At 40.7% G+C, this 20,178-nt stretch overlaps 3 protein-coding genes across 4 annotated transcripts; 1 reads left to right on the top strand and 2 right to left on the bottom strand.

The window, feature by feature from the left end:
- Positions 1-958: 958 nt before the first annotated feature.
- them4 (thioesterase superfamily member 4) lies at positions 959-5,124 on the bottom strand. 2 transcript variants are annotated; one of them, XM_035164693.2, is made up of 7 exons: positions 5,034-5,124; positions 4,601-4,898; positions 3,732-3,921; positions 3,455-3,617; positions 3,025-3,135; positions 2,484-2,608; positions 959-2,351 (listed from the first exon to the last, which is right to left on the bottom strand). In XM_035164693.2, exons 2-7 carry the CDS (start codon positions 4,715-4,717, stop codon positions 2,305-2,307), a joined length of 753 nt encoding a protein of 250 aa, XP_035020584.1. In that variant the 5' UTR covers positions 4,718-4,898; positions 5,034-5,124; the 3' UTR covers positions 959-2,304. The 2 variants fall into 2 exon arrangements, with proteins under 2 accessions (XP_035020584.1, XP_035020583.1); XM_035164692.2 differs by having other exon boundaries at positions 4,601-5,071.
- A 657-nt stretch (positions 5,125-5,781) lies between these two features.
- si:dkey-87o1.2 (uncharacterized protein LOC796684 homolog) lies at positions 5,782-9,832 on the bottom strand. Its single transcript, XM_035164484.2, has 4 exons — positions 9,388-9,832; positions 9,065-9,119; positions 6,647-6,764; positions 5,782-6,503 (listed from the first exon to the last, which is right to left on the bottom strand). The coding sequence occupies exons 1-4, from the start codon at positions 9,682-9,684 to the stop codon at positions 6,470-6,472; spliced, it is 504 nt and encodes a 167-aa protein (XP_035020375.1). The 5' UTR covers positions 9,685-9,832; the 3' UTR covers positions 5,782-6,469.
- Positions 9,833-10,859: 1,027 nt separating this feature from the next.
- Positions 10,860-13,730, top strand: LOC118114187 (FK506-binding protein 4). Its single transcript, XM_035164483.2, has 4 exons — positions 10,860-11,518; positions 12,447-12,501; positions 12,730-12,844; positions 12,961-13,730. The coding sequence occupies exons 1-4, from the start codon at positions 11,225-11,227 to the stop codon at positions 13,292-13,294; spliced, it is 798 nt and encodes a 265-aa protein (XP_035020374.2). The 5' UTR covers positions 10,860-11,224; the 3' UTR covers positions 13,295-13,730.
- Positions 13,731-20,178: the final 6,448 nt, after the last annotated feature.

The following is a 20,178-nucleotide window of genomic DNA, read 5'->3' as shown; positions in this document are numbered from 1 at the left end:
TTAAATCGCCCGCAGACTCTTCACCATCCAGAGTTTCACTTTTATCACGATTGTTTGATTATTGAAAACAAATCACATTTGGTTATCAAGCTTTCGAATTTGCACTTTATCGTCTATTATCTACAGTAAAAACTGTTCTGAGTGAGTAGGACAGAGGTTGTTACAGGTGGTTTTAACTGAAAGTTAACAACTGCCCATACTCTGCCTCCCACCCACCCCCCACCGGCTTCCTCAAACCCAACTTGACCACGACTCTTCTGAAATAACTGCTGGTGTTAACTTGCATTAGTCACCCAACACGCACGCACGCACAAATTCACGCATGTTGTTAGGAACCAAGGGAGCATTTACATCTGCACTCCTCTGAGGTTAAAGTGTGAGGGGCCCTCAGAAGACCACCAGGCCTCCACTGTGATGAGCCCATACGCTCAAAAACCACACATCAGACCAGACTGTGTGAGAAGTGAAGGTAAATGCAGTTAAATGCATGCCCGGTTTGTAGGACCAATATTTGCACACAAAAACTCACTGAGGAGCAACACTTGCACAAGTGTAACTCTCTAATTACTATTATAAATTGTATCACTTATTCCTATAACTACTACTTTTACTACTTATTATTATTTTTACCCTACAAAAAGCATAAACAAAAACAAAAACCTATGTTGAGAAATGACAGAGAGTGATAGAAGCTGTATTAGACATAGAGTGGATTTCAACGTAAAATCTAAACATTACAGGACACATTTATAAGACAACTAATACATTTAACTCCTTTTTACATGTTGTGAATCTAGCATATTAAATATTTCTGTGTTAATTAACATTTATGTTATGTCAATGTTTAAGCAGCTCAGTCTTCTGACAGGGTGTAAAAGGGGCTTACTCTGATTCATTAATAACACATTTTGTTGTTAAATTTGTTGCCTAAGATAAATCAATGACTTAAACTCACATATTTTCTATTTTATATCATTTTATTGTTTGTTGAATGGCTGTGTAGCCAGTTTTATAAATCTGTGAAGTTTATTTATTCCTTCTGACAACATGTCAAGCACAAGGCAAACAGAATTTGTTACACAAACAGAAAATGTTGGTAGAGAAATCAACGTTACAGTCACATTCAGATGTGTCATAGTCGTGTGTAAAAGAAAGTTGAAGTGGTAAAAAGAAGTTGGAGCTCTGTCTGTTTTCAGGTGTCTGTGACAGACACTTTTTTAACACCGTGGTCTACAGTAGCTGCCAGAGCAGCACAGATCTCTGTGATGTGGACAGTGTTACTTATTATGGAACACTTCAGTCATTTCTGTGTCAGACTGTGTAAAGCAAACCATCTGATGAACAAGATGATGTAGTACCTAGTATTATGTAGTATGATAAAAACAAAAAAAAAGTACATTTCATGAACATGTGATGTACTTATGTTACAGATAGCTAAAATCTCAGTGTGAAGTTGAAGCAAAAAGAAAACTTATAACGTTCTTGTAAAAATAGAAATGAAACATCATTTAAAAAGTTTGTCCCAAAATTGTTTCCACAAATATGTTGCTACAAGTTCACAGATTTTCTAATCCATGAAAATGATCTGTTTTTTTTTTAGTAATTTACATACTTTTCACTGTTTTGTGACCTTAACTGTCTTTCTTTTTTTTATTATTTACTTGGGCAGTTTACCACTTCCCTTTACACCATTCAGAGTTATTGACTGGCTTTATTTTTAATTCAATTAAAACTGGAAAATGAGTGTTATCAAATGTTTATTTTTATGTTTTTATCATACTCATGTAAAGATTTCCATATGACGGAGGAGCAATCCCAGATTTTTTAAAACTAAATCTCAGGAGGATACAATTCAATTTGTATTACCTGCAATTTCTCATTTTTGATAAACAAATAAAAACCTGATTTGTATGATTTATATAAAACCCTAAGGTAAGGCTTTATTAGAATAAACAAAAGCTTTAGGTACAGTACATTTTTTAATCTATTGTCACTCTCAACAGCCCAAGATGCAATAATACGTAACATTTACTTGAATCAATAAATTCAAACAAATATGTATGATATATATGAGGTATAAGATATGATAACAACACTAAGGAGTGGAGGTCAAGTAGAGGTACATACTAGTATGTAATAACAATAAAAAAAAATAATAATAATAATTAGTAAAAATTCAAAAATAAGTTATATATTAAATCATCTGGCAAATGCAATAACAGTGCAAATCAGTAATACACTCACACATCCTGTCTCGCTCTCACACACTGCTGCTGAGGTTTGGGAAGGTGTTGCTGCTTTGTGTCATCCTCCCTTCAATAGATGACTGACATTCACTGACAGGAACAGTGCTGCACAAGAAGCACGAACGGTCACAACAAAAAACAAACAGAATAGAATAAGTGATGTTACAGCAGGTCAGTGAGCAGATATCTTTTATATTTTAGAATATTTCTGAAAAAAGTGTGTGTATCGAATTGTACCTGTTGCTTCTGTGTGCAGTTTTGAGCCGTCAGTGCTGGTGACTTTACATGAAATAAACATTTTTCTGCCTTCCCTGGAATCCACAGAGGATTCAATCAACACTGTGTTTCCAAGTGGGATGGGACTGGACACAAGACAAATGTTTGTTAGGGACAAATGTCAGAACATATAGCGACTAATATGGATATGAGCGTTTGTACTTTTTAACTCCTGATGCATGTACTATTATCATTTATACCAGTATTTTGACATCTGAGCTAAGGAGAGGCCTAAAGCAAACGTCTAACAACCTATAGCTGTTGTTACAGCTACAAACATCACTAAGCTGAATCTTTGTGCATTCAGTGTTAATGTAAACTGACCCAACTCCAGCTAACTCTTGGTAATATTGTTCTGCCTGAGCACATGCAGTCTAATGCAGGGACTCTGCACCACCTAAGCAGTGCTTTTCATATTCCTATAAACCCTACTCATGTTAACATATGAGACTATACAGACCCTGACACACAGAAAACGTATTCAAGTTGTTCATTCTTGTACCTGCGGTAGTTGATGTTGAGGTTGGCGGTCATGACAGGTCCTGACACTACACTGGCATGAGTCCCTGTCACGGTATCAATCATAGTGGCTATCGCCCCCCCGTGGACACAACTGGAAACACACACATACAACACATATCAAGTCCAAAGTTTTAAAAGTGTGGTTTTATTAAGTTTGAAGATTTAAACTTGATCCATTAAATAAGGTTACTCTTTTCTTAAATGTATTGATTTACTTTTTGGATCTTGCCTTCATTAGGAAGATGGCGGTATAAGAGGTGTAACATATGAAAATGTATACAAGATAATATTACGGTGGTGTTTTCAGAGTACGGTTAAGTAGAAATGGAATGTAAATATAACGACAACAGGCGCACATACACATCTATAGACAAACAACACTGCTATCTGTTTTGTCTGTGTTTTCTCACCCTGGGGGCCCCTCCAGAAGGTGTCCAGCCTGGAAAATGCACACGCACCTCTTCTCCTTTTTGTTAACAAACACAACGTATTCAAATGCTGCCCCCGGCTCTCGGATGTTACGGGTGAAAAGACGAGCGTTTGCCTGGACAATCTTACTGAGGTATAATCCACCTAATGGAAAAACAACATGCACAAGTGAGTCAACATCTAACAGAGCAGCTCAGGAAAAACATATAATAAAAACAGGCATTGCAGGGTATGATAGACATCAGTGTGCAGCTCTACCTGTAGCATACTTGAGGGAGCGGTTGTAGCTTGGCAGTCTCAGCCAAAGCCCTCGGTCTTTCTCTCCTTCCTCCATCTCCACCTCACACTGGCTGCTGTAATGCTCGTGCAACCGCAACATTTCGGAGCCCCACGAGGAGTTGGGCAGGCTGAAGTCCCGGGGCTTGGGGGAAAGAAACGACGGCAGCGTCTACCAAATGGTAAAATACACAAAAAATGTGTTAGTGATGTTTCTTAATAAGGAAAATGTGGCTGTGAAAAGACGGACATGGACTTATACGGTTGTGACATGTGACAATATATAAAGACAATAGAAGATTGTCGATCATAACATCTTATATCAATGTTGTATTTCAATGTTTTAGTATTGTATTATTTTATCCCCTGATCATATTTGCCTTAGTCCTGAAATATTTGTACTCATTTTCAACCATGAGGCTTCTCGGATAAGAAGAGAAACGTCTCCAACCAGGTCCAGTTCCCCTTGATTCTACTTTTCTTGGATCATCTAGACTCTCAACATATATAAAACTATAAAACTACACCGGATAAGATTTATGTATGTAGCCAACCCATGTTTCAATTTACAAGATATACCGTGTAAAAAGAAAACTCAACAGACTGATAAAATACATATGACTTAAATTGTACATTTACACACTCCAGTGCTGCTTAATTATGCACGGACATGTTTTGTTGCTTGGAGCTCTGCTTTACTAGAAAATTACCTTATTTCATAGTTTTCTCATTTTGATTATTGATCGTGTGCTGTGAATTAAGCACATTACCACACACACACACACACACACACACACACACACACACACACACACACGTTCTCTTTCATCAGAACAGCGGACTCGACCTACCACCACGGTCCTAACCGCGCCGCCGGAAGCCAGGTGGCCGAGCTGAGTCCTCACGGCCGGGACAGAGGTGAGGCTGTGGACGCCTCTGAACAACAACCCACCGAGGCTCCTCGTCATATCTGCTCTGTGTCAGGTGATGGCGGCTGAGGTAGAAGTGGTTGAAGACACCGGCTGTCAGAGCTCAGAACTGACGTGTGCGTAAATGTTGAGGTTCGCACTGATTCCCTGCGGACACCGGGAGCCGTGTCAAGTTATGAGCTGTACACGGTTCGAGTCCCATCGAGTTCATCCACATTAACTAAGAAAATAAATAAACACAGATGAGTGTGACGTCACCCTCTGCTCAGGACGCCATTACTACTCGTTGTGTTGACGTGGAGGATCGTTCGTTGCGACATTAACACGTAAAGTTTAAGTTCATGCAACATGTCACCTTTCATGTGTCACCAGGACCCGCGTCTGTCCACTTCCTGCTCCTGCGTCATCTGGGGCACGTGCTATACACCTCGCGTTGTGATTGGCTGTTCCCCGTTGACTGCAAACGTTTTTTTTCTTTTTTTAAACTTTATTTAAATGTTGACCGACTAATTCATAACAACAGTGGCAATGACATTAGACAGAGCTGCAGTAAAAGATCAGAGTGACACTATTGTTGAGGATTGGATTCAAGGACTGTTTGATGGAAACTTCCGTTAAAAGGTTCAGTGTGTAAGATTTAGTTGACAGGGATCTCTTGGCAGATATTCAATATAAAATACTCCTAGAGGTGTTTTCACTAGTGTGTTTAATCTAAATTGTACCAATTGTTGTTTTTTTAACCTTAGAACCGCCATGTTCTTTTTTAAGTAGCCCAAACTGGACAAACTAAGCACCTTTGGAGTTTTCATGATAACTGAACAGGGTTGTGACAGTCTGGGCTGTAACCTTGGACACCCAATGCAAGTGCCGTGCTTGTCTCACTAACTGATGCGTTCAGGTGCACACACTGATTTCACATGCACAGATCACGGTCCTGTGCAGGAGATACGAGGAGCAAACATGCAGAGGCAGCGCCTTTTTTTATACTGATGGAAATTTGCAGAGAGACTGTCAGTCTGTATCCCTTGATGGGCACTAGGGGGAGATAGAGGAACGCATCATTGAACTTAGTTTGTCAAATCATAGATGAAAAACCAGAAAACTTCTGCCAGGTGAAACTTTATTGTCTACAAATCAGATAATAGATGGAAATGACTGTGGCTTTTATACACATGTTTGGAAACACACCTGTCAGTAATCATTTATATAAACATTTAATAGTGTTCTACTTTAATTACATATCCCCCCTCACTCAACCTCCTGACTTGGTATTTCCAAGAAGCATAAACATTTTGTTCTATTGAGCGAGTTTAACAAACACACAGGAGATTACAGCGATGATCATGTACTCGTCTGGTTGTCACTCAGGTTTCAACAGGGGGCAGGGGACATTTCACAGCTCGTATATGCCTCAGGCAGGCTGATTCCGATGCTACACAAGCTAGTTTGATCAGTTGAATCAGGGGAAGGTATTTTTGGTTACGACTCTGCTAAACAGCCAAGTTTGTGTATTTATGAAGACTTAAATCCCAAGTATGTGTCAGGTCCATTACAGAGACACAAGGCCAAAATAGATCCTAATGACAAACAATCACATTTTTAAAAAAAAGATATAAACATTTGCAACATATTTCCCCACTCCCTGTCTCTGCCATTTGTCCCACGAAAGGATCTACAAATCTTTTTTAAGCAATCAGAGCTATAATCAAAGTGATATTACAAAATATCCTGTAGGCATCGCACTCTTCTCTTTTAAAAAGCTCAGTCAATGTTGAGTGTTCTGAGTTGACTTTACATTGCAGCTTCGGCGATTCCACACAGCTTCCTGCAAAAGCCAGAAAAACAAAATCAATTAGCATTTATGTCTATTTTTACAACCATCACTGTAAAAAGTGGTGCTGCTCTTCAATCGTATATAGGTCTCACACTCTTATTGTTGAGGATGTGCGTAGGTGCGTCATATCTTACCGTGCTTCTTCTTTTGACGTGTCGGCAAAGGCACAAATAGCTTTATCTTTATCCAGGATCTGTTGTTTCAAGGTGTGAATATCCTCCTCTGCTTTCTTTTTAGCCTCTGCTTGCTCATCTGAGGACATAATGGTTTGTAACAGAGACACAAATGTTAATCCAGACAGCAAAGCCCGACCAATTTATCAGTCCGCTGATATCAGCCTTTCACAGACATACTGGAAATTTAGAGACATGCAAACTTCTATTTTAAATTTTACGTAAAAAGATTTGTTTATTTTCTTAATTTAAGTTAACGACATCTGAGGTACCAATGCCAATATTCTTTCATATATACTGTGTATATATATACACTACCGTTCAAAAGTTTGGGGTCACCCAGACAATTTCGTGTTTTCCATGAAAACTCACACTTTTATTTATCAAGTGAGTTGCAAAATGAATAGAAAATATAGTCAAGACATTGACAAGGTAAGAAATAATGATTTTTATTGGAAATATTAATTTTGTTCTTCAAACTTTGCTTTCGTCAAAGAATGCTCCATTTGCAGCAATTACAGCATTGTAGACCTTTGGCATTCTAGCTGTTAATTTGTTGAGGTAATCTGTAGAAATTTCACCCCACGCTTCCTGAAGCACCTCCCACAAGTTGGATTGGCTTGATGGGCACTTCTTGCGTACCATACGGTCAAGCTGCTCCCACACCAGCTCAATGGGGTTGAGATCTGGTGACTGCGCTGGCCACTCCATTACAGACAGCATACCAGCTGCCTGCTTCTTCCCTAAATAGTTCTTGCATAATTTGGAGGTGTACTTTGGGTCATTGTCCTGTTGTAGGAGGAAATTGGCTCCAATCAAGCGCTGTCCACAGGGTATGGCATGGCGTGGCAAAATGGAGTGATAGCCTTCCTTATTTAAAATCCCTTTTACCTTGTACAAATCTCCCACTTTACCAGCACCAAAGCAGCCCCAGACCATCACATTACCTCCACCATGCTTGACAGATGGCGTCAGGCACTCTTCCAGCATCTTTTCACCTGTTCTGCGTCTCACAAATGTTCTTCTGTGTGATCCAAACACCTCAAACTTTGATTCGTCTGTCCATAACACTTTTTCCAATCTTCCTCTGTCCAATGTCTGTGTTCTTTTGCCCATATCAATCTTTTCTTTTATTGGCCAGTCTCAGATATGCTTTTATTTGCCACTCTGCCTAGAAGGCCAGCATCCCGAGTCGCCTCTTCACTGTAGACGTTGACACTGGCGTTTTGCGGGTACCATTTAAAGAAGCTGCCAGTTGAGGACCTGTGAGGCGTCTATTTCTCAAACTAGAGACTCTAATATACTTGTCTTCTTGCTGAGTTGTGCACCGGGGCCTCCCACTTCTCTTTCTACTCTGGTTAGAGCCCGTTTGTGCTGTTCTCTGAAGGGAGTAGTACACACCGTTGTAGGAAATTTTCAGTTTCTTCGCAATTTCTCGCATGGAATAGCCTTCATTTCTAAGAACAAGAATAGACTGGTGAGTTTCACATGAAAGTTCTCTTTTTCTGGCCATTTTGAGAGTATAATCGAACCCACAAATGTGATGCTCCAGATACTCAACTAGCTCAAAGGAAGGCCAGTTTTATAGCTTCTCTCACCAGCAAAACAGTTTTCAGCTGTGCTAACATAATTGCACAAGGGTTTTCAAGGGTTTTCTAATCATCCATTAGTCTTCTAAGGCGATTAGCAAACACAATGTACCATTAGAACACTGGAGTGATAGTTGCTGGAAATGGGCCTCTATACACCTATGTAGATATTTCATTAAAAACCAGACGTTTCCACCTAGAATAGTCATTTACCACATTAACAATGTATAGAGTGTATTTCTGATTAATTTAATGTTATCTTCATTGAAAAAAACTGTGCTTTTCTTTGAAAAATAAGGAAATTTCTAAGTGACCCCAAACTTTTGAACGCTAGTGTATATATTCACATTGCCAATATCGTTATCGCCCCCAAAAATCCATACAGGTCGGGCTCTACCAGACCGTGTACAAAATTTAGTGTCCGTATTAAATAGACTATAATTAAGTGATTTAAGTTGAAACCAAATACAGTTTCTGTTTATTATTAATGTCCAAAAATGTGGCCGCTTCCTGAGAGCAGGTTCAAAGGAATCAGGATCAAAGCATTAGAGAGATCAGTGAGTTTTACAGGAGTGTGTCATCACATCTAGTTTCACTGGTTTCATACTGAAGAGACTTAAAAAGGCAACAAGACAGTTCTCCCAGGAATCCATAGTACCTGGGTTCAGCAGAGGCCTGTGAGCAAGGTGCAAGAGTGACAGACCTCATCAGCTCCAATTCACCCCCCCCCATGTGTTTTAAATGGACGTGTAGTGTAGAGACACTTTATGGTTTGCTCAGTCTCTCTTACCTTTAAGTTTAGTCAGGGTCTCCCACACCTCTTTCTTCTTCTTATCTGCCTCTTCCTAATGAGGGAACAGGTGGAAGCATTTGTCAGCAGGCAGTGTGAGAGTGCATGCAAGGATATCACTGTGAGGGCCATTTTAAGGGAGGACATTTTGGTCACACCTCATTGTTTGAGACGTGCTTTTAAGGTAAAGGTTAGAGTTAAGTTTGGGTTATGTAAGGATGAGGTTAAAGGTTAGAGTAAGGGGCTGAGGAATGACTGAGTGTCTTGAATAAAATATAAGTACATGGTTGTGTATGCGTGTGTATGTATGTATCCCTTCTTGCCTTCTCTGTGTTGCAGCTGTTCAGACTTGTCTCAAACTCCTGTATGGACTTTTCGGTCTCCGACTTCCTATTCCTCAGCTCGTCCATCTTGGCGTTGGCGGCTTCCATCTCCGTCTTCAGCTCCACGATTTTCTTCTTCACCTCGGTGATCGCTTCCTCCTTCCTCCTCACCGCATCGTTGCTCTCCACCGTGCGGGTTTTCAAGCTGCGCAGCCGGAGCTCCTGGCGCAGGGCCTGGTAGATCAGCACCGTCATGACGGCCACACTCAGGACGACGACAGTGACGGCGAGCTTCATGTTGTGTTCGGGCGAGAGACGCAGAGAGGAGCAGCTACGAGCATTACAGGTGTGCGCTCTGTGGACGTGTGTCACGCGCAATGGCTCAATGAGTGTTTGTAACCTGCTCTACCTGCCCCACAGGCTCCACAGGCTGGGCGTGACGACACACACACACACACCCACACACACACACACACACAGTCTCTCTACAGTTGTGAGGACACTCATTTACAATATTCACACCCTAGAGACCCTTACCTTAACTTAATTCTAACCCTGACCCAAAAAACAAGTCTTAACCCTCAAACAGCCCTTTGAATTTGTGAGGACCCTCAAACAGCCCTTTGAATTTGTGAGGACCAGCCAAAATGTCCTCACAATGATGGTATTGAACCAAGATGGGCCCTCATAACTATAGATAGACATGCGCACACACACAGAGACACATTGAGGACTCTCCTTGAAATAATTCATTCCCTAGCCCCTTGCCCTAATCTCAACCATCCAAACTAAATGCCTAACCTAACCTTAATTCTAACACTAACCCTAAAATCAAGTCTTAACCCTTAACAGCCCATTGAAAAAGTGAGGACCTGCCAAAATGTCCTCACTTTCCAAAAATGTCCTCACTCCGTAAGGTCTATGCTCAAAATGGTCCTCACAAATATAAGTACAAGTACGCACACACACACATTACATGGACTTACATTGTCTTCCTCCAGACTTACACTAGCCTTAAAAATTTTGGGATTTAGTTTACTAATTTAACAGTCTCAAACCAATTTTTCAACAATTTCTACACATCTGTAACAACACGGGAAATGTATATAACCTATTATTTATCAGGGCCCGAGCATTAACAGTGTGAGAACCCTATTGGAATTGCTCTGATTATTATTTTTGTACATAGTATTTCTATTTTTATTCAGATTTGTATTCTTACTATATTTTTCCCTTTGCACTGCTACTTCCTTTTGCTGCTGTGTCATTTATGAATTTCTTCTACGGAGTATCAATAAGGGTACATTTTATCTTATTTTATCTAGTCTTATTTTGTCAATATCTTATCTTATGTTGTTTATCTTATCTTATCTTATCTTGCCTTATCTTATCCTTTTTATCTTATCTTATCTCACTCTCACTGCACTGTTTCGAGGCCTTACCATGGTGATAAAGTGTGTTCATGCGGATCAGGACGTGGCAGGTGTGAGCAGGAAGAGGATCCGACCTGAATTCACCAGGAGGAGGACGCGCAGGAAGAAGAAGGCGTGTCGCCGAGCCTATGGACTGCAGGGGGCGCTGCGCAGCTCAGGCACCAACACACCTGAGTTGTCCAACCCGGAGGCGCAGGTGAGTCGACCTGTGTGTCTGATTGAAACGCGGGGAGGTAAAAACTAAAAAGAAAAACACCTGGACTTTACACCGAGGAGCTTCCGACTCTCGATCCCACATGGAAGCGAGTTTACACCGCGAAAAGGAAGAAGTCTGATCCACCCACCCTGCGGTACCGTCACCTTTACACACCGCACCCCCCTCCCCCCTGAGCGTGAGAGAAAAAATGAGAGTGCAAGTGTTGGTGCCCGTGACAGTGGTGGTGTCTCTCGTTTTGTTCGGCCTGGTCAAAGTGCGGAGGAAGACGCAGGAGATGGAGGAAAAGCGCACCAGGTTCGGGGTCATCAGGCTGCGGGTGAGCACCGATGTGCTGTCGGAGTATCGGACCCAGATAACCCAGCAGCAGCAGGAGCTCGAAAGGAACCGAGATGAGCGCAAAGCCCAGGAGGAGGACATCTACGCGCTGAAGGACAAGAAGGATGAGGCCATTGGGAAAATGAAAATCTGCAAGGAAGAAAAGGTGGGCAGAGAGAGGGGTCACGGATGGTGATGATGTGAAACTGATTTACCTCAGACCACTTTAAAGACTATTTAACAGTAATTGAGGAGGGAACGGAACTTGAGGGTTAAATACAAAAGCCCCGAGGCTAAATTAAACTATTATTATTATTATTATTATTATTATTATTTTAATTAAAATGACCATGTTTTATAAGGCAATAGTCCCAACAATGCAACGTTTTTGGAACATCTTGGTTCCTCCAGTCTTTTTGTGTGACTCCAGTCAAATCAAATGGATGCATGCCAATTTCATTTTACCTGTTTGGCCTGGTAAGAATGTAAATGGTGTTAATCTGCACCTGCCAGAAAATCCGGCTCGTCTTGTATCGTCGTAGCAGTAACTGAAAATATTCCTAGGATTATCTGCGAAACTGCAACAACAACCCAACAACACGGGGTCTTTTCTTAACTACATGATTTGTAAACTGGGCGGCATGGTGGTACAGTAATGGCACTGTCTCCTCACATTGGGGGGTTGTTCTGGTTTCTTAACCTGCAGACCACCTGGCCCCTTCTGTGTGGGTTTTGTCCTGCATCTGGCTTCCTCCCCCTGTGGATGTATTTGTCCCTGTACTAATCTTTTCTCATTTTACACACTACACAGATTTTTGTTAGCAACAAAGCTATTAAAATGCTCCGCCACATGATGTTCCTTTGCTGTGGTGTAAAAAACACAGTCGACTGGCAGCACGGTAGAGGATCAGATATTGTCTGAAATATATTGGCTGTGTAGCTCTGCTCGGTTTAATCACGGATAATTAACATTATCAATCTCTCAAAGTTATTGTCATTTATGAGCAATCTGTACAAAGTCTATCTGGTGGCTTCACTCTGGCTGAAGGCGATTCCTCAGAACATGTTACTGAGAGTCTCTCTTCATTTTGCAGAAAGATTTAAGCGAAAAGCAAGTTTCCACGGACACAGAAGTCACTAACCTAAGAGGTAAGTGATACTCATGCATACATTAACTGAGAGACTTCAAATGAATTTTACATAAAGGGGAAAAAATACAAATTCTTTGTAACTGGGATTGGCTCTAGTTGCCCTGCTACCCATCAAAGGACAAGCAGATACATGAATTTGCATTGATTTCTCTTCCAGTTGAGTGACAGGCCTCACCTTGCCTTTAATTTGTGAAATGCTTAAAATCTGTCATGTATGACAATACAGGGGAAAATGATAAGGAGATGGCCAGCTGGAAAAAAGAAGTGGAGTCCCTGAAACAGAAACTAGCAGCACCGAGCGCAGTTTGTGACTTTCTAAAAGACGAATCAGATCTAGCAAGGTAAGGTTACTATGTTTTGTGTGTGTATATAACTGCACAGTGCAGAGTGCACTCTAAGTTCCAAAATCATTTCAATGCATTCACTACATTTTCTATCGTTGAACTTTCTTTCAAAGAACGTTGTGTGGCAAAGAAGTGAAGGAGGCCCCCAAAAAGGAAGAGGCAAAGGAGGAGGCCCCCAAAAAGGAAGAGGCAAAGGAGGAGGCCCCCAAAAAGGAAGAGGCAAAGGAGGAGGCCCCCAAAAAGGAGGAGGCAAAAGAAGAGGCCCCCAAAAAGGAGGAGGCCCCCAAAAAGGAGGAGGCAAAGGAGGAGGCCCCAAAAAGGAAGAGGCAAGGAGGAGGCCCCAAAAGGAGGAGGCCCCAAAAGGAAGAGGCAAAGGAGGAGGCCCCCAAAAAGGAGGAGGCCCCCAAAAAGGAAGAGGCAAAGGAGGAGGCCCCCAAGAAGAGATGAGAAATAACGCCTCCACAACACTTTTTGATTCATTCCAACCAGATTCAAGCCTGTAGCTTTACTGAGTGGATGACACATACAGTGATACAGATGTGAATGTATATCCCTTTACAATCTGTTAATTTATCCAACAAATTAATAGACATGAAGATATATACATTTTTGTGTGCGTGTGCGTGTGCGTGTGAGAGAAAAATATATGAGAATTTGTGGTTACTGAGATCAAGACTTACTCTACCTACGTGAAAGGAAATGTGTGAAAGGCAAAAAAAAATAATCATTGATTAAATAGAGTGATGGGCTTTAATGTGATGTGGTTTGACCTGCAAATCACTGTGAAAAACATTGTATGATGGACAAACTTTACTGCTTCACCTCTGTCGTCTTGTCGACAATGTACTAACTTTTTAAATTTGAATAAAAACAGTAAAAAATTTGTCTAACACATATATTTCATTCAGACAGTACTGGCAAAGCTCTCGAGCACAATCTGGGGTTCAGTGTCTTGGAGACTGGAGGAGCCTGGAATCGTACCGCAACCTCCTGATTCGTGTGCGGCCTGCTCTACCCCCCTGGCAAACACTCTGAAGTCAAGTATTAGTCTGTGTAAAGTGCTTCGAATGGTCATAAAGAGCAGATTAGTTTGATTGATTAAGCTTTGGACAGAGGTCGGCACCCTTTCTACTCCTGCGTGAAGTAAACACTAAAGTTCAGAAGCCTTTTTTTTTTTTTTTTGCCATCAACAGATTTGGGAATTCAGCTTCACCTAAAAGAGACGCAAAATCAAATATCTGGATTATCTCACCATCGCAGTGTTTGACGTGTCTGTGCTCAGGGGTCCCATTCTCTCTCCATACACGTGTGGGCACTGCCGGTTATTGGTGCACTGAGCTAAAACTAATGCAGTCTAGCAGTAGAGCTGACCTTCATGAAGGTTACCATGTTCTAGCGCACAGTTTAAAAGTCACCTCAACGTCCATTTTGTTGCTGTTTTAGCAGCTTTTAATCTGGGATTCCGTGTTTTTCTGACAACTTTAAAGACTTTCCCATCCCTGTCGGCAAACTCTAGCTTATAATCAGATCATGTGAGAAGACACGGCTGTGAAATGGACCAGGCTACGGCTTTCTCACCCTCTGTGTCCCGCGGCAGGAATAGACCGGATGTTGGAAGCTGTAATTTGAGTTAAACTAAAAGGTGTTTCTAAAGATGTCTCCACAGCATTTAGATCAGAGGGTCGATTGAATAAATATATGGAAATGTGTCTCAGAATAACACAATCAAGTGGAGCTTTCGAATCAGCGTCCATCTGAATTAATAGCTTTCTTAAAAAGGTTGGGTGCAACTGATGAACTTGCAACTGAGTGAAAAGAAAAGTAGAATGACAGTTGTGACATGCTACAGCAGTCAATAGAGCACATGGGAAAATTATGAAAAATCTCCCAATCTTAAAGAGAAAGGGAAAATTAATTCCTGGATCTGCCTCCCTGATCCAGATCCACGCCAAAATCGAATGAGCTCATCCCTGACCCATAATGAATCTTGGCAATCCGTCCTGCAGTTCTTTTGCGCAATGCAAACAAACCCAACCACACATAAAAACACAAAAATGGTAAATCAACATCCTCCTTGGTGGAAATGTGCTTACCCATACATGACACACACACCTCATTATGTTCAACAATGTAGTGTGACTGCTCTGTAAACAACAGGATGTGAGGTTGTGTAACACTCGTGCGCTAAACTTTATCCTGGTTGTTCAGGTAATGATTAATCCATGCAGAACGTGAGACAAACAAAAAGTGAGAAGTCGGTGACTCCTGTCTCTCTGTGATGTCATCTATTTGACTGGTTGTGAAGGGAGACAAAAAACGTCTCATTTTCATTGTTGCACTTCTGCAGCACCCTGATGTGCACGTTTGCTTCATGTGGTTTTTGTTTCTGCAGCACGTTACACTTTCAGCCTTTGTTTTTTTTTTGTTTCTCTATTAGATAACTCCTCTACCTCTGCTGCTGAAAACACAGTATATGTATTGAATAATCGTTGTTAACCTTTTCTGCCTCTCTGTGTCTTAGTGACCCTGCCTCAGGGTGTGTGTGTGTGTGTGTGTGTGAGAGATAGAGAGAGAGAGAGGGAGAGAGACTGACCAATCACAACACAAAGCCTTGTTCTGTCACTACCTATAAACTTCTGTGAGTTATCTGGGCGGAGCTCCGGTTCGTCTGTGTTCCGGCTCATCACAAATAACTTTATCATTTCTGCCGCAGTCTGAATTTTGAATAAAATGTTTTGCCTGTGTTCTTTTTTTTTTTTATCAATAATCTACTTTTTACAAAAGTCATAATAATTGTAGGTTTAGTGTATTGCATTGCATTAGCCTGAAAATATGTTTCTGTTTAATTTTTTCAACTCCCTCTAAATGTACTATATTATTAATTTTTATATATTGCCCTTATTAGAGATTTTAATGGTAGAGAGAGGTGGGGATGCAGGTTCATGGTCGGCTCCCTATAATAATATGATTATTCAAGCTGTTGCACATACATCATTATGGACTTATACATATTGTTCATGACTTTACCTAATGATCAGTGTGCATGATCTACTTTATAAAATACTTTTCCGGATATTTTCACATTTGTTTTTTTTTTATTTTATTTGTTGAATTTATTATATTTTGTGATTAAAAGCCTTTTTGTATACGTGATCATTTTGTTGCATGAAGTAATCTTAACTTCCAGAGAATTATCTGTGGTGATGTCAGGGTTAGGGTTTTGATTGAGAGTACAAGCATTTTCTATGGTCATAGACAGGAAGTTGAAATTCAAATGTTTTATTTTATTTTAATTGTTTGTATAAGGGCTGAACCATTACAAGCATAAGTCAAATTAAGTCATTTCAGATAAATGTGCATATACAAAACTTCAACTTGAACCTTTGGATTTAGTTTTGTTTCTATATTTGAGCAGCAAGGCAGAATAACTTTGAAGTTCAAACCAAACTAAGTTTCTTTGCCTTTTGTGGAGAAGACGATTGATGACTTGGGAGTAAAATATTAGCCTGAAAGAAATAAACTTAGTCATGCAAAGGCTCCAGGTTATTTTCTGAACCCTAACCCTTTTTTCTAAATCATTTTCCTTGTATTGCTTTATAATTTACATTGTTATCTCTCGCTTTGATTCTGACTGCTCTCCATGTGGGAGACATTAAAATACTTCCCCCGGGCTCACAATTAGGCAATCAGAGGACTATCATTCCGCCCCAATAGGCTCACAAGGTTAACGCCACACAGTCCTCGTCCCAGTCCTCGTCTGTGACATCAGTCAGTCTGACTGATGTCACAGACGAGGACTGTTGTTCATTAAACGTAACATCGCATCTGATCTGAGTGTGAGTAGATTTAAAACAATGTAGCTTTTTGTTAAAAATAGTACATTGTTCCTCACTGGAGACTAACAAATGAAAATCTGACGTAATTGTGATATTTCTGGTTCAGTCAGATACTGGATTTCTTCATGAACGAGACATAAGCTCTCATTCTCACAATGAGAACTTCTACACCTGCTTCGTGCTCATTAGAAACAAAAAGTCCTGACTCACCCACAGGTGAAAGTGTTGTCTTCTTCATTAACCATCATATGCAAAGTGCTGATGTGAAGTCAACACATGTCGGAGTCCCACGCGATGCCGGCTGAACGCACAGACACAGTGACAGTACCATCAGCAGCCAGCTTGACAGGCAGAGGTCCTCCTGACAACCAGAGGTCACCTTGACTCTTGAGTTCACCTTCACATTTACACAACAATTAAAAGCCCTTCGTTCAAAAAGAAATACGTAAAAAGTGAATAAGTTTTAGCAGCAAAATACTTTTGAAAACGTTTGAAAATAAAAGTACTTATTAGACAGAGATGACCACTTTCAATGATATTAGATTGTTATCAATGATGCACAGGAGCCTTTTATGAAGGGTAGTTTAATCTGTAGCGGTGCATCATATTTAAAAAGCCTATCATATATTTTCTATGTCCAACCATAATCTTGTAAGTGGGTGAAAAGTATTTTTGCCATATTTTTTCATATGTCAATGATGCACAGAGGTGAGAAATGCAGACTTAGATATAGAGAATTGTGCTACTAACACATGTGGGTGCTCTTGGTAAATTTGGGTGTTGTGAGGGAAAATGCAGCTGTATTCGGGAATATTAGTGACAGGGAACAAGTAGTGCCTATAAGTGAAGTGACCATCATGCGTTCATGTTTGCCCTCCCTACAGGCAATAAGTTATTTGACTGTGAATCTACGGTTGTGTGTGTGTGTGTGTGTGTGTGTGGCAGCTGACAGCAGGATGAACATCACATCTATTGATCAGTCTAATGTGGGGAGGAAAGGCTGCAGGCCACAGCAGCTGATCAATATACCTCTAATTACATGGGGGGCGCTGTGTGTGTGTGTGTGTGTGTGTGTAGGTGGTCCCCCCCCCAAACTCACAGGGTTGTATATATAAATGCTGTCCCACAACGAATCCCACACAGATCATAGCTTGTGCACTCATGTAACAGTTAGCTGGAAATCGCTCTGATCACATTTCTTTACTTTAACCTCTTGTTCACCAACTGCACTGCGGACTGAGAACAGGGAACTGGTGAGTATCTGCATATTTTTATTTGCATGTGATGTTGGATTTGCTGAAAGAGTCAAGTGTTTCGCTGCACTGGTCTTTCCTCTCCTCTTCCCTCTTTTCCCCATCCACTGTTTACCATGGATCCCTGGAGTGAATGCAGAGGTGACCTGAAATGCCACCAGGATCTCTGGTTCCCTCCCTCTCGTGGCCTTTCCTCTCTTATAACCCTTGTGTGCTGAACAGGTTGTTCAGGTCTGTTCAGGTCATCTCATACCTACTGCACACGTACTCTGGAACCAACTTTTCCTGCGTGTAAAACAAACTAATGGTGTAATATTTTCAGTGTTCTGTGTGTCTGTCCCTCCCATGTTTGTTCTCACTGTATTGTGTCTTTCATCCTGCTACAGGCTTTTCAACCCGGCAGAGGCTCTGACTGGCTGGAAGCTGTGTGATATGTTTGATATTCGGTTGTTCTTGTGCTTCATCATGTCAACTAAATATCAGACATATTCCTACAGAGTCTGGCACTGACTTCTGATCCTTTCGCTTCACCACTGAATAAAGACACGTGTGGTCAGATGTTCGGGAAAATGGTTTCGAAGGTGAACTTTGCAAACAATATATTATTATGAAATGTCATTGCAGTGGTACTAATAGTTGTGGTAGTGCTTATGTCAGAAAAACTATTTAAAAGTAAAAAATGTAACAATGATGTTTTGGCTATCACAGTTTTCTTAATAGTCTATTTAAAAGAAATTAAAGATAATTTAAAAATTTACTTGAATATCTAGTTTGATTAGTTGCATGCTTTTTCATTCCCTCTGCCACACACACACACACACACACACACACACACACACACACACACACACACACACACACACACACACATTTTTGTCTTTCAGTAAGTGTGAGGGCAATATTGACATAAGTCATTTGCCAGAACCTCACCCTTACCTTAAACATCATAATGGAAAGCATAATCTCAACTCTCACCCTTATCTATATAATAACACTCTAACAGACAACAAGACAATGGGATCTGAGCCTGCACGTATATCCTGTTCTATCAGTCTTTGTCAAACAGACACCTCACAGCTTAATGACAACAGGAATCTTGTACTACTATGCCTTTTTCATTCCCAAGCTAAACTCAACAAATCTGTTCTGTTTCCTTTTCCAATTGCACTGTATGATGAACTTATTATAATGCACAAATAAAGCCTGAAACTGTGTTAACATCGTCTGCACTGCTTCATTACTGTTTCCACATTCCTGATTCATCCTCCTTTAAATCTGACTTTGGGAGCTATAGTTATCCTTTAACTGAGCTTATATAGGGAACATCCTTATGGACCTTTTGCTAATGAAACCTCCTCTATCCCAGTCAATTAAGTCTTCAAGGAGCATTTATAATTTAATGGTTGTGCACAAGTTAGCGCACTGGCTGGAAAATGAGTGGCACTCATATGAGAAATAAAATGCTTTGCATTCAACATAGTAACTGTGTAGGGATCCACTGGTTGCAGCCAACAATCATCAAGTGACATTCTCACTTCCTAGTCGGAACTATATTGGGATTTGATTCCATGCTGTTGAAGGGTTGAGCAGGGATGCATCATGTTTCAAAATTGTACATAACAATTAATAAAACTGTTCTGACAACAATAAGGGAACTGGAAAATCAATACAGGATGCATTAAAGTTCTTTAAGTGAATACTGAACCATAGACTACAGGAGCCCGGATGGGAACCACTGTGAGACACTGTGTTGCTGCAGCACAAGAGGGAGTCTGTGTCGAGTGTGTGATCCTGTGTGTGTCTGTCGTCCCTTGTGTGATTTGTAGTGGCAGCCGAGGAGCAGTTAAAGATGTGATTTCAAATCTGTTCTTCAGGGATCGTCGTTTAATTTCAGATCATGTGCACAGTTTGTTTTTATTGTAAATACGTTCAATGTGAACCAAAAAAAGCTGTGTAACCTTGTCGAACGTGACAAACAAGTCTGTGTGTGTGCATCTGTCTGTCTGTGTGTGTGTCTCTGTGTGTGTTTGTGTGTGTGTGTGTGTGAGAGAGTGGTCCAGGTATTACTCATGTTGTGAGGAGTCAGTATACAAAGTAAAAATGTAAAGACCTGATTTAAGGTTAGGTTTAGGCAAGGTTAAGATTAGAGTAAATCTCCAGGAAATCAATGTAAGTCAACATGATGTCCTCTGAAGTCACGGAGACACGATTGTTTATGTGTGTGTGTGTGTGTGGACATGCA

The sequence above is a fragment of the Hippoglossus stenolepis genome, chromosome 8 (assembly GCF_022539355.2).
Source record: "Hippoglossus stenolepis isolate QCI-W04-F060 chromosome 8, HSTE1.2, whole genome shotgun sequence".
NCBI classification, from domain to species: domain Eukaryota; kingdom Metazoa; phylum Chordata; class Actinopteri; order Pleuronectiformes; family Pleuronectidae; genus Hippoglossus; species Hippoglossus stenolepis.
This window is presented reverse-complemented; position numbering and strand designations above follow the sequence as displayed.